Raw genomic sequence first — 14,490 nt, forward strand, 5'->3', positions numbered from 1 at the left:
TTCCTGGACACCCTGAAATGCTGTTTTTCATTTAGTTGACATACCCCTTTGCCTTCTGTAAAATAACCGATCTATTTAGCGTTTAGTGAAATGCTAGTCTAGTATACTGTAGTCTAGTTTACTGGTTTTATCACTTCCAAAACAGACCGTACAAAACAAATTTACACATCACTGAGATTCTTTTCTTGGTGGATCTCAACTTTATTCCTCCCATGCATTTGTGTATCGAACAATTAAACTGCACATTATTGTTATGGCAATGAACTGACAGTTTCTCATCTCTAATGAAGGGAATGAACAAAACTAGCAAGTTGCAAATGTTCCAAAGGCTGAAGTAGTGATGTAATAGTCTGAGAAAAGAAAACAATACATGATGAGTACAGTTTTGCATCTGTATCATTTTTATTCATCTTTTTCTTACGGCATATTGTTGTACACAATTTATGAAGTTAAATGTACAGTGTACAAAAGAATGTTATAGGGTGGGACATTGTACATTATTGTAATTATTTGTGTTAATTTTCATTTGTATCATAAATACCTTGTACAGTGGTTTTTTCTGTTTTGTTTATTTGTTGTTGTTGTTGTTGTTTTTTCAGTTGGAATTATTTTATATTTTATTTTTATAAACTTGCTATGAATAAAATTTTCATTCAGCATGTCAACATAGGTCTCCGAACATGAAATGTCTCTATATTTAAATGTTCTAGATTCTGAATAAAGTGCCAATTTTACCGTTGGGACTTTTATTTTGAAAACTTCACGTAAATTATTCTAGTTTCACACAGTTTGAACTAGTTACTATAGAAACCGGACTTGTTTACGACGATAAACCTGTAACTTTAACGATCCGCGATTTAAATGTTTTATGAAAATGCTGGATTTCACTACTAATTTAAACTCTCTCGGATTTGAGGCTGGACTCAGTGAAGTTGAGAAAGAATTGCTTTTTCTGCGCGGTCGATCTGCCGGGCTGACTGTAAGTGGATGTGCGCATGCTGTATTTGTCTATGAACTTTTCAGATTGTTAAGGTAAGAACAGTCGAGCAATGTTGTTAATCTCATATAGACGGCGTTTTTATTATTATTACTGTCGACTATCGTGTACATTTTCCCACAGAAAGAAACTGAACGCTGAGAATGGCTGCACTGCTAACACACATCTGTCTGTTGGCATACTGGGTGGAGGTCACGTGGGCGAACAGCTGGCAAAGCTTTTCCTGAATTCATCCGACCTCATGCCATGCGACATCAACATCTCAACTAAAAGACCTGAGACCTTAGGTTAGTGAGTATAGATGTACAGTTATGTTCCACACAGTTATTTTGGTGGAGGGAAACAATACTTTTTAAAATTTCTTTCAACAGTATTTGTTCTTCAGACATTACTCTTTAAAAGTAAAAGTATCAGCTGTATGTAAAGTGACCCACATTTGGGTTTTCACCACTGAAAATGTGTACAATTTAACTATTCACTCATTGAGATCCTTATACATACATAAATGTGTGTGTGTAGTACACACATACATTTAAATACAATATATATTTAAATATAATGATAATATATACACACACTGACACACATATATTATATAAACAAAAATATTTATGTTGGATGCAATTAATCGCGATTAATTTAATAAATGCAGCCGTTGTGAGCATAAGAGGCAAAAATTCTTATACTGACCCCAAACTTTTTGCAGTCTAAATGCACTCAGAAGCATTTTTTTTATTAAAAGATTGTAGAAATTCATCTAGTTGCATATATTCTGTATTAAAATATGTCAATGAAACATAGTGCACAAATATCTTTAGTAGGAATTCTTTTATTTTTTAATCAAAGCTGCTTAACTACACGTGAATCAGTTCTCATAGTCGTTACAACACTGTGTGGCTGAACTGATGTGTGAGTGTGTTGATCTGTAGGATGGTGCACAGGCGTTACTGTAGAAACACATGTGAAGGTCGAGCGCCTGCGACCCGCTGGCGTCCTCTTGTCAGGGTGATTATTGATGCAGTCAGGAGCAGTTTCCACTCTAATGCTTCACATCTCATAAAAATCCTCCCGAGTCTGGTTGTCATTAAGATTGAAATCAGACCTGGTTTTACATCTGACATCGTAGGACTGGTGCGCCCTAATCGATAAGCCTGTATTTTCATCAAGATCTACTGGTTAATTATTGCCCTATAATCCATCGCGCTCTTTAAGATCACTAAATTCGAGGCTTTTGGTCATACCTAGGATATCCAGATCCACCAAAGGAGGGAGAGCATTTTCACATTTAGCTCCAAAACTCTGGAATAGCCTTGATACTGTTCGTTGCTCAGACTCGCTGTCCCAGTTTAAAACTAGATTAAAGACGCATCTCTTCAGCCAGGCATTCATATAATATTCTTAATCTTACAGTTAAATCCGAATCCTAGTTCATAAACACCAGAGGAGAACTGGCCCCCGACTGAGCCTGGGTTCTCCCAAGGTTTTTTTTTCTCCATTAGGTCACTTGATGGAGTTTTTCGGTTCCTTGCCACTGTTGCCTTTGGCTTGCTCAGTTGGGGATATTTAATTTAATTTAATCAATCAATAATACTATTGATCAGCCTTACCAAACGTGGACGTTTTTTCCACTAGAAACAAACCTTGTTGTGTTATTTTGATTTAATACTGTGAAGCTGCTTTGATACAATATGTATTGTGAAAAGCGCTATACAAATATACTTGACTTGACTTAATTCTGTCTTTTCTTTCATTGATCCACAGGGGAAATTTCAAACTTTGGCGTTGAGTGTTACTTTGACAACATTAGACTGGCTAAATGGGCAGGCTTGCTCTTCCTCTGTGTCTTGCCCTCTCATCTTCCTCAAGTATGCTCAGACATTCGCTGCCATCTTTCTTCAGACTGTCTTGTGTACAGTTTCACCTCAGCAGTGCCATTGAACAGGTACTTCAGATTATTAGCTTTATTTTGAATAATACCCACTAAAAGCACTTTCCTGTGCTTTGATATCTGTTGATTGAATCTGATTTTGGTTATAGAGTGCAGCAGTCGCTTCCGGAAGTAAAAACTCTAAAGACAGCCCTATTTGTTTCTGCTGAAGAAGTAGATAAAATAATCGTGTTGGAACAGCTGAATTCCTGGTGAAAAACTACATTACCCATGATGCTGTACAGAAAATTACATCAATCAGAGAGTTGAAAGATCTCTTTAGCTCCGCCCACTCCCATGAAGCACTGCGAATGACGTCGATCTCTCTACGCTCTCAAAATACTGAAGTGTTTGTGTATGCATATTTTGCAATAAACTTCAAATATATTGTTTTTATATATATTCGTAAATGAGTAGTTTTATATTTCTCCATAGTTTTAAGTTCTATTATGCTGTTCGCAATGCTTCATGGGATTGTAGTTCTTTCCCTCACTAAAGCTGTGAAGTACCTTTGTCTTTTTGTCCAATTTTTTAAAACTTTTTTGCTTCATATCAAAGTTTGTAGTGTTGGGATTCACCTCGTAGCTGATTGGCTTGGTTTATGGCGTATAACTCTTTAACGAAGACTCTTTTAAAATCCCTATTGGAAAAACGAATGGAAAAGATACTTCTGGAACCAGCACCTGAAAAAGGGAGAGGGAACTGTTGCACTCTATACTTAGATTTTGAGGGAAACTTACATTAAAACATTTCTTTGTTAGTTATTTTTCATTTTTTTAAATAAATGTATAAATAATGCAGTTTCTTTTTTATTGCAAAATTATTATTTTATGTAAATATTAATATATTGACCTTCACATGTAGCCACAATATGTCACACAATAGTTAAGCATCAGCTTATGATCTTCTCAAATCTTTTTTTTTTTTTTTCAGGCTTGCAATGCTTCTTGAACACAGTTTTATTATTAAACCTCAGTATGAGTTTGTGGCTTGTGATGATGTCACTACAGTTTGGCTCCTCCACAATCAAGTTACCGCAGCTTTAAAGCACAAGGAAGTGCTTTCGGCATCACTTCCTCTTTCGATGAATGGTGTGTAAAAACTAGGAGTATCCTTGACAATACATTTGTGTTTCCCCTTTAAAATGTTTATACCCATCTGTCATTTTTACAGACATTAATATATGAAGACATAAATAACATTATTTATATTATTATAATTGTTATAAATATTAACATATTTACATGAACCGGTCAAAAATCTGTCATATTTAAATATATAAAATAGTAATATCCAAGTAAATATTTAAAAAACAGTCTATTCATCAAAGAAAATGCATCACACGGAGCTCCTACCTAAGGGGACATGTTATAGAAAAAAAAAATTATAGTTTCATTCTCTCGCAGACATTTGTTTCCACAAAAATATTAACTGTTTACAACATTGATAATAATAAGAAATGTTTCTTGAGCATTAAATCAGCATATTATAATGATTTCTGAAGGATCATGTGACACTGAAGACTGGAGTAATGATGTGGAAAATTTAGCTTTGCATTACAGGGATAAATGAAAATTTTAAATTTAATAAAATAAAAAAATAGTTATTTTAAATTGTAATAATATTTCACAGTATTTTACTGTATTTTTAATCAAATAAATACATCCTTGGTGAGCGCTGACTTGGTGACTTGTTACAGTGTAATTATACATAGTAATATTAATTTAACTACATGTACTTACTATAAGGTTAGGGTTTAGTTTAGGGTTATTTGCATGTAACTATGCATAATTTACTGTTAATACTGTAGTAGTATATGTAACATGTCAGCATACCATTTTTTCCCCCTCAAATGATGTCTGTATCCATCTGTCATGTGAAGTCAATATCGTGTGGTTTTCATATGGTGTTCTATAAGAGCCGTTAAGTAAACGTTGAGTGTTTGCTGAAGGTGGGCTGTTCCTGGATCAGAGATGGGTATCAGCTGTGCTCTACGCTCTCCTCAACATGTGCTCGGCTGCCAAACTGGGGTCCGGAAAGACTCTTCTCCTGCTAAATGAGCTGTTTGAGACCGCTGTTTCAACAAAGACATTTACTTATCACAGTTTTGTAAATTCACCCAGCGCATCTGATCCCCATAAACCCGATGAGTGAGTCTAGAGCTTTTTTTTTATTCTGTGTTATTATAGTTAAATATAGCTTTTATTTGTACACTTTCATGCTAACTTTAGTGTAATTTTTTGTTCTTTTATTATGTGCTTTTGTCATTTTATTATTATTATTATTATTTTAATATTGCTATTTAGATTTGATTTATTTTTATTTCAGTTTTAGTTTAATTTTTGTTTTTATTCATTATCAGTTAATAATTTTAGCGCTTCACCTTATTTCAGTTTATTGTCAAGGCAACATTTCTAATATTCATTTAGTTTAATAATAACAACCCTTTTCCATAGTAGTTGATTGATATTCATATTGACTATTATATAACCAAGTTTTATCATTTTGTTCATAAGATATTGTCTCTGTTGTTTTACAGCCTTTTTCCGTGGATCAATTTGGTCGAAGCACAAACTAAAGACACTCCACTGACTGATTTGGTGTTGAGAAATAAAGGTTTGCGAGACTGCATTTCAGTCATGTACTACAATGTATTTTCAAACCTAGCAGAAGGATAGGACGTACTTTTGTTCACTGAGACAAATCATTTTAGTTTCAGTGTGTAAATTCCTGTGTTCATGTTCAATCTGTTTATAATTAACCAACTGTATGTGCAGATGTGTGCAAGTCTCTAAAATAAGTGCTAATTAAACTCGGGGGAGAAGTTTGTATGTCGGCTCAGCTGAATCCCTGCTGCATTACTGCTATATTTGTGTTTTATCCTCTGCAGACTTTTGCCACTCAAGGCAAAGTACATTTCAAGTACATTTTAATGTGCCAAGAGATAACTAGAAAAAGGCAAATCAAGGAAATAGCTAATAAACAATAGAGCTGTTCACTTATCTCATAAAACATGTAATGCTACCAATGTAAAATAAATATTTTTTGTATTTTAATTTTTTATTTTGTAGAGTGATTCAAAGGTACACTATGTAACTTTTTTTGTTCAAAATTAACAACATTTAAATAAAGCAATACATCATCAGTCCTTCTTCCAAAACGTGTTTTGTCTTACCCTGATTCACTATGGGAAGCCTGTCTTTATATTTTAGACCTGTCGATATGGGTTTCTATACTACTTTGACGTGTGTATGGTGTGGTTAGTTGTCACAATGACAGAGAAAGGTTGACTTTGAGCCGCTAAATTTCAGGGAATCACTCGTTTTAAACAAACGCCAGACAAAGGAGAGTCTGCTGACAAAAAAAAACAAACAAAAAAAAGATTGTGACAGAGCTTGTAATAAAACAAGAATTAACATTGGCTTGGCTTTTCAGAGATGGCGAGAAGTGAGGGATTTGAAGTGTTGCAAAGCGACGCGGAGATGGTGTTTTTATTTCTCAACAGGTGAGTAAGGTGTTTTATTGAACAGATAAATTAGCATGTAGCTCTCTAATAGAGTTCATTGTAAAGCATTATCTACTGTGGAGGGGCATTTCATTATGGTTGTTGTGGTGCTGTGCTTGAATTTATTTTCCAGTGTTTATTAATGGGTAAAGCTACAGTAATGTCTTCAGCTTGAGATCTTTTCCATCTAAACTGGTTGTCATATCGAACCATATTCGATATAGTCACGCAGCACAACAATACTATTCTTCCTCAAAATGCATGCAGTCTTCTTTTTAACCACTAGAGGGCCCAAACTAAGCGTGACAGTGAGAATAATAATACAAAAGGATGACGGATTAATAAAAAAAATTATAATGTCATATAAGCATAGGTACTGTAGTATGGAAGCTTGTTTCCTCCACAAAATAAAACATTTTAAAAGATAATTGCGACTTTTTATCTCACAATTGCGAGTTTACATCTCGCAATTCTGACTTTATTTCTCAGAATTGCGAGATATAAAGTCAGAATTGCGTGAAATAAAGTCGCAATTGCGTGTTATAAAGTCAGAATTGCGAGATATAAAGTCAGAATTGTGTGAAATAAAGTCGCAATTGCGTGTTATAAAGTCAGAATTGCGAGATATAAAGTCGCAATTGCGTGTTATAAAGTCAGAATTGCGAGATATAAAGTCAGAATTCTGACTTTTTTTCTCGCAATTGCGACTTTATATCACGCAATTCTGACTTTATAACACATAATTGTGAGTTTATATCGCGCAATTCTGACATCTTTTCTCACAATTGTGAGATATAAAGTCCAATTCTAAGGAAAAAAAAGACTTTTTTTTTTTTTTTTTTTTTTTTACCTCAGAATAGTTTGTATCTCACAATTCTGACTTTATAACACGCAATTGCGACTTTATTTCTCAGAATTGCGACTTTATTTCTCACAATTCTGACTTCATATCTCGCAATTCTGAGAAAAAAAAAGTCACAATTCTGACTTGATATATCGCAATTGTGAGAAAAAAAGTCAGAATTGTGAGATAAAAAGTCTCAATTATTATTATTTATTTATTATTCAGTGGCGGAAACAAGCTTCCATACTGTAGTGCTAAATATCAGCTTGATTGTTATTAAGTGTGGCTCTTTATGAGTAATCATTGTAATCATCTCTCTGTGATATTGCTTTAACACAAAAAGTTATAAAAACAAGTAATTAAGTTAATTACTATTAAGTTAAATTAATAGTAAAATATGCAGACAAAAATAATTTTGAATCTTTCTTCTCCGCCAATGAAAATTGTTTAGAATGATACAAACAGTGCTGATACAGTCCCAGTGCTGTTTACTAAATATCAGCTCATTTGCAACGCCACAATTCCAATCAATATATATATATGTGTTGAAAATAAATAAATAAAATTATATATATATATATATATATGTGTGTGTGTGTGTGTGTGTGTGTGTGTGTGAAAAAAAATATATATACATACTCTATGCATAAATATATATATATATATATATATATATATATATATATATATATATATATATATATATATATATATACTTTATACTAACTATAACTATTTATATAGTTTATAAATAGAAAGAACAGTATTTATTAAAAACAAATCATTTAAAACATTATAAATGTATTTACTGTCACATTTAATCAATTTAATGCATCCTTGCTTAATAAAAGTAAATTCCTCATTTCTTTTAAAATTTCCTAGCAAACTTTCTTATAGCATCTTTGTGTACTGTTTGCAGTAGTATTTTTTCATAGGACTTTTATTATATATTTGTCTGTGTCTGGCAGCCATTGAGAAAAGACTTGTCTCCTCTGCCTTCACACACAGTACGTATTTACAAATGAACGGACTTCCTGGGGCGTTAAACGTTATTTGTCAAGCAAGCAACACAGTTGCTTCCACAGCATCACAGGGTCGCCGGAGGTAAGAGCATGAACATATATTATGAAACAATACTGTACGTGTGGGTTTAACACATACGGTGGGTCTGATTTGAAAGCAAATGCGGTTTATGCTGTTTTGTGTCTTCTGCTGAGATTGATGATTTAATGGCGAATGACACTTTAGTTACGCGACGTGTCAAAACTGTTGCTGTGATTCGTATAAATGTCAGTTAATGACGATTACGCACAAAATATAGTTCAAACAGCCTTACTTATATTGACAGATGTCTATATGTATTGTTAAAAACCCAATTTTATTTGTTCTTGTATATTTTGTTTAATTTTTTAATGAAGTTCATTGAAAGACAGTTCGTCAGCTGAAAAACTCTTACCTGCCTCAGGTGAGTTTTTATTAGGTGGCCTATTGTGATGAATGTGATGATTTATGTATGTCATGTTTTTTTTGTGCTCTAGAGATGGAGAAACTAGAGACATCAGAGCTTCAATCTAGACTCTCATCCCTGTCTGTTTCTTCTTTCCCTGGTATAACGTCAAAAAACTGTGAAACAAACCCTTTAAACAGGTGTGTGCATGTTTATATGAGTTTAAAAAAAAAATGTTATTTTAGGGTTCAAGGGTATTTAAACCTCATCCTTCCCACTGTCAATTTGAAGTCTTCAAAGCACAGACCTTTCCCGGACAGTAATCCAACCGGACAACCAAAGCAAAATGGACGATAACAGCAACAACAAAGAATCTCCACAGTCTACTGAGGTATATTGCTTTCAAGCCTGTCCGATGTATATATAAATAAGTGAGCTTTAGTGCTGTGTGATTGTATGTATCGTGCTGTTGTCAATAGGAGCCCAGCGCATCTCTGGGGAAGGCAGAAGCGGGTGACACACAGGAGAGCAGTACTTCACACTCCGGGGAGAAAAAAGGTTAGCACATCCCCTATTAGAGAGGTGAAGCTAAGCACAGGAAATCTTCTCATTATGTTTCATCATTGCCCCTCGAGAAGGAAGCTGTCAGAAAAAAGAAAGATGTTTATGATGTTTGTAGTGTGCTATTTATAACCTTAAAAAACTATACCACACATGTCATTTTTCAAGTCACCATGCAGTCAAAATTGACAATTCTTTTTATTATTTTTTATGGAATATTGCAGTTTTTTATTATAAATGATTTATTCGTGCACATCATTATTGTTTAAAGAGGTCATAATATGCCTTGATTTTGTTTTTGTGGTCTACTAGAATAGGTTTTAATGCTCGTATGTTCTAAAAACACATTATTTTTCACATATTACATTGTCCGTCAGTAACGCTCTGTTTAGTTCCTATCTCTATGAAGCTCCTCCTCCTTGAAAGCGCGGTGTGCTCTGATTGGTCAGCTGGAACAGTGTGTTGTGATTGGTCAACCGCTTCCAGCGTGTTTCGGAAATATCACACCCCTTGCCTTACCATAGGGCTGGGCGATATGGCAAAACCAAAATCTAGATTTTTTTTTTTTCAAAACGATTGACCAATTCACGATTTCGATTTTGTTTGTTTTTTATGTTGAACTGGTCAACTACAATATGATTCAAGTAAAATTCTCTTTATTAACCATCTTGTTAAAAAAGTTCCACACCTGAAGTGATCAACATGGTGTAAATGTAAAACAAATATCTTCGCAGAAAATATGAATGAAATATGAAGGCAAATAATGTACAAACTTATCTTAAACATATCCTATATACTCAGGAATCATATAAAAAAGCTATGCATTTCTCAGCCAATAACACCAGTAATAAATTCTTTGTAAAAACAGAAAATAACAGCACCTTTCAGCCTGTCACCATCATGCAAAAATGAAATATCAAACATACAGTAGTAGTTCTTTGCAGGTTTTTGCATTCCATTGCGCTATTTTTCCTGTTGTTTTTATGTTTGGCGAACATGTTTGGCTGTTGCACTCATATCTCGTTTTTTTCAACGCAAAAAAATCTATATATAACATGCTTTACCTGAATAAGCATATGTGCATTTTCTTCCAATTCACCATAGGGCAGGCGATCATGTGACTACTTTGTGCTGTATGGTATGCTTTCTTTTTAACATAGCATGCAGTGTACAGTATATAGGCCAGGTCTTGTTGTATGCAGTACAAAAGTTGTTTAATATAGCACATAAGTTCAGACTCTGATTGCATAAACCATGTTGAAAGCTGCCTTAAAAGATATTGATATATAATATAAACAGATATATGCACAACTCATGACTACTCAATTCATTTTTTTATTAATATGTCAGGTCTACATATTTACAATTAGCTGAAGTTATACTAATTTACTATTAATTGGTGGAGGAATTTTTATTATTATAATTATTATTAATAGCAACAGCAACGTTATGGGTTTGATTCCCAGGGAATGCATGAGCTGATAAAATGTATACCTTGAATGCAAGTTGTTTTGGATAAGTGTCTGCCAAATGCATAAATTATTATTATTATTATTATTATTATTATACATTTGGCAATGGCTTTATTCAAATCGACTCACATTGCATTCAAAGTATACATTTAATTAGTTAATGCATTCCCTGGGAATCGAACCCATGACCTTGCTGTTGCTACTAATAATAATAATGATAATGATAATAATAATAATTATTATTATTATTATCAAAACAACAGCGGTGATAATAATACAATTAATTAAATCATTGTTTATTTAAATTAGTTTGCCTTTATCAAATTGCTGTTGTATGTAGTTAATAAAAACAATAAGCAATTTAAGGTCTTGCATTTAAGTAAATTATTTTAGAATTAAGTTGTTGCCAGGTGAACCAATGTGCAGTCATTATTGTGCAATAATGCAATGAAATCATTTTTATTAATGTATACATTTAAATAATTCAAATGCAAAAATATTCAAAATTTTCAATAAATATACAGTACATATATATTTTTTTTTTTTCTTTAAAAAGTATCCAGGTAATGAGAATTTTGGGGGAAATGTGCTTTAATTGTACATAAAAATAGACTTTCTTGTTTTCTTATGATTTTGAGCTGATATGAATACATACACTACTGTGCAAATATTCCCAAGGTGTTAAATGAACGAATATTCATTGATCGGCCACTTCTCTCTTTGCAGTTCTTCCTCCGATGAATCCGGCCTCCACGTGGACCTCTGTGGCAGTGAAGGAGCTGAAGACTAAGCTGCGTCAAGAGAAGGACAGCGTGGTGACGGTGTATCGCGGAGACATTATGACCGTCCACGTACCCGTTGTTCCTGAGGCCAAGCGAGTGTGCTGGGAGTTTGCCACAGATGGCTATGACATTGGCTTTGGGGTTTACTTCGACTGGTCACCAGTCACTAGCCGAGCCATTACTGTCCACATCAGCGAATCCAGTGACGATGAGGATGAAGATGACGAGCTGGAAGGTGAGGGAGTACTTCCTGTCCTGTTTCAGTCCTATATTGTTTATTAACACACACCCGTACATTTTCAGGACTCACAACCTCATTCTCTGAAAACCTCTGCTGTGTGAACATTTATGCATTTGGCAGACGCTTTTATCCAAAGCAACTTGCATTGCATTTCAAGGTTCACACATTCACATTCTTAACAATTAACATAATGAACCGTTATGTTTTTATTATCTTAGAATGAGCCGTTTCTATCTACGTACACCACGGGTCCCCTTACATTGAAATAGCCATTTTGCGCTGACATGTTTCTACAGTGGCCCTAAACGGACAAACTACAGAGCGCGTTTCGTCACTATGTTGTTCTTCGTGCAAAGAAGCAAGCTAAAGTCAGCGAATAAAACACTGACACAATGATGAACAAGTAACAATAATATTCGCAATAACATATCGTTTTACTGAATAATAAAGTAAACATAATTTCTTAATTTGTTGGTAAAGAAACCTCATCGTTTAACTGGCTTCTCTCTGCTGTCTCAAACGATGACATCACTTCCTGTCGGCCGCCGGTGCATTTCACAACCTCAACACTAGATGGCGCTACAAAATCACACACTGCACCTTTAAGCAACCTCCCCCCAATTTTTATCTCATTATTTGATATTATTATTATTATTATATGAGAAAGAATGTATCGGCATACATTCATAATTTATATGCACCATCGTTCAATAGTTTGGGGACAGTAAGTATAAGGAAATTGTTTAGCAAGGACTCATTACATTTATCAATTTTACATTGTTACAATTTTTTTTTTTTTTTAATGCGGTTCGAATACTGAAAAAATGTTTCACAGTTTTCACAAAAATATTAAGCAGCACAGCATTTTTTTCAACATTGATTATAATAAGAAATGTTCTTTGAGCAGCAAATCAGCATATTCGAATGATTTCTGAAGGATCATGTGACACTGAAGACTGGCTCAGCAAATTCAGCTTTGCATCGCAGGAATAAATTACATTTAAAAATATATTCAAATAGAAAATGGTTATTTAAAATTGTAATAATATTTCAAAATATTACTATTTTTACTGTATTTTTAATCAAACAAATGCAGCCTCCGTGAGCATAAGAGACTTTCCAAAAGATTTACTTTACAAAACTTAAAATAAGGAGATGCATGTAAGGAAAACTCCAGTGACAAATGGACAATTGTTTTGTCAAACAGGCCCTGTGGTTCCAGGAGATGTTGAGAAGGGCTCGAAATCAGTTAACAACTCGAACTTGGGAGAGATCCTGCCTGTGTACCGTCAGGACAGTCATCTGGCAGTGCAGGGCGGCAGCCACGAGTTCCCAGGAGACGGCACATACCAGCTGAAGTTTGACAACTCGTACTCGCTGTGGCGGAATAAGACTCTGTTCTACAGAGTGTACTACAGTGCCTGAGGAAGCAAGTGCTTATTTAAAAAAAAAAAAAAAATCATCGTATGTATTCAATCACTGTATAATTCTTGCTATTGTTGATTTGTGCTTTTTGTTTTATCCAAGCCCTATCATAGATCAAAAATTTGCTTTGAAAAATATATATATATATGGCTTTAAGATGTTACGTGCAAGATTATATATTTCATATAAAAGGTCCATATATGTTTTATAATTGTATTGTCTGACACCACAACAGAACTGTGGCATCACATATCAGGAACTACAGAGTAACTAATCAGGGAACGTATATGGGTGGTGAACCGGGTCCAAAGCTTCTCAAACAATTCTACACATTTAAAAGGCAAACAAAGACCGTGAGAAAGTAATTGCAGGTGACGTGGCAGAAGCCACTGTTGATTCAGGTAATGATATACATGTTTTTGTTTGTTTGTTTGTTTGGTTTCTTGCTGTTTTATGTCTAATATAATATTACGTAGACCTCCATTGAGCAAAATCAGACACTATTTCTTACATACTGCTAATACTGAGTCTCAGCCAGAAAGACACTGGAAGCCACAGCTAGTTAAGGTGTATTTGAAACCTCATATCATGTGTTTTTATTGTAGTTGCTTACTATAGTAAGATGGCAAATGGTTAAAGCCTGCTTGTTTGCAACTTTAAACCATTTCCTGCCACAAAAGCTCATTTGTTGCGTAACTGATCCAATATTTACACGTCCCAGGCTGATTAAGGGTTGTTTGAGGTCTGTATAGACACTATGCAGATGGCCTGTTGAAGACGTTTTATTTACATTTATGCCTCTTTTCCAAGGCTTCTAGAAAACTACTTCTAGTATATAGGTTTCATGATTCAGATAAGTTCATTGGAAGAGCTTTCTTGGCTCGATGGTGTTTTAAGCCCCCAATGGCTCCTTAGAGGCAGCTAACCCTACCCTCAACCTTAAACCTACCCATCCCCTCGCTGCCTGGAAGGCGCCGTTGGGGGCATAAAACACCAAAGACCGCTTTCTTATATCACGTGCAATATGTCACGATAAGCGCTGCCGGCAGGAATAGCGTTTAGTTTCCTTGACGACTTCTTGATTATGAATACCAAATCACGCTGCAAACATTTCTTTTTGTACCTTAAATTATTTGCATGTCTTAAGAGAATGTTGCATTGTGCTGCTGAGGTAGGCTACTTTATTCTGCCAATGTGCTTTTCTGCTCGTCTACCTTTTAGTATGACATGTATATGATGTATGTTTATCATCCTTTTCTTGTTTTTCGTTCGTTGTTTCATTTGATGTG

The 14,490-nt window shown here is 34.3% G+C and overlaps 2 protein-coding genes across 2 annotated transcripts; both read left to right on the plus strand.

Moving 5' to 3' along the window:
- Nucleotides 1-789: 789 nt before the first annotated feature.
- On the plus strand, nt 790-6,080 carry noxred1 (NADP-dependent oxidoreductase domain containing 1). Its single transcript, XM_079853822.1, has 6 exons — nt 790-1,032; nt 1,121-1,284; nt 2,759-2,939; nt 3,858-4,015; nt 4,876-5,074; nt 5,464-6,080. The coding sequence occupies exons 1-6, from the start codon at nt 869-871 to the stop codon at nt 5,600-5,602; spliced, it is 1,005 nt and encodes a 334-aa protein (XP_079709948.1). The 5' UTR covers nt 790-868; the 3' UTR covers nt 5,603-6,080.
- A 2,178-nt stretch (nt 6,081-8,258) lies between these two features.
- Nucleotides 8,259-14,211, plus strand: tmed8 (transmembrane p24 trafficking protein 8). Its single transcript, XM_079853077.1, has 6 exons — nt 8,259-8,377; nt 8,812-8,920; nt 9,012-9,111; nt 9,200-9,278; nt 11,480-11,770; nt 12,984-14,211. Exons 2-6 carry the CDS (start codon nt 8,814-8,816, stop codon nt 13,199-13,201), a joined length of 795 nt encoding a protein of 264 aa, XP_079709203.1. The 5' UTR covers nt 8,259-8,377; nt 8,812-8,813; the 3' UTR covers nt 13,202-14,211.
- Nucleotides 14,212-14,490: the final 279 nt, after the last annotated feature.

The sequence above is a fragment of the Squalius cephalus genome, assembly GCF_949319135.1.
Source record: "Squalius cephalus genome assembly, chromosome: 20".
In the NCBI taxonomy this organism is placed as follows: domain Eukaryota; kingdom Metazoa; phylum Chordata; class Actinopteri; order Cypriniformes; family Leuciscidae; genus Squalius; species Squalius cephalus.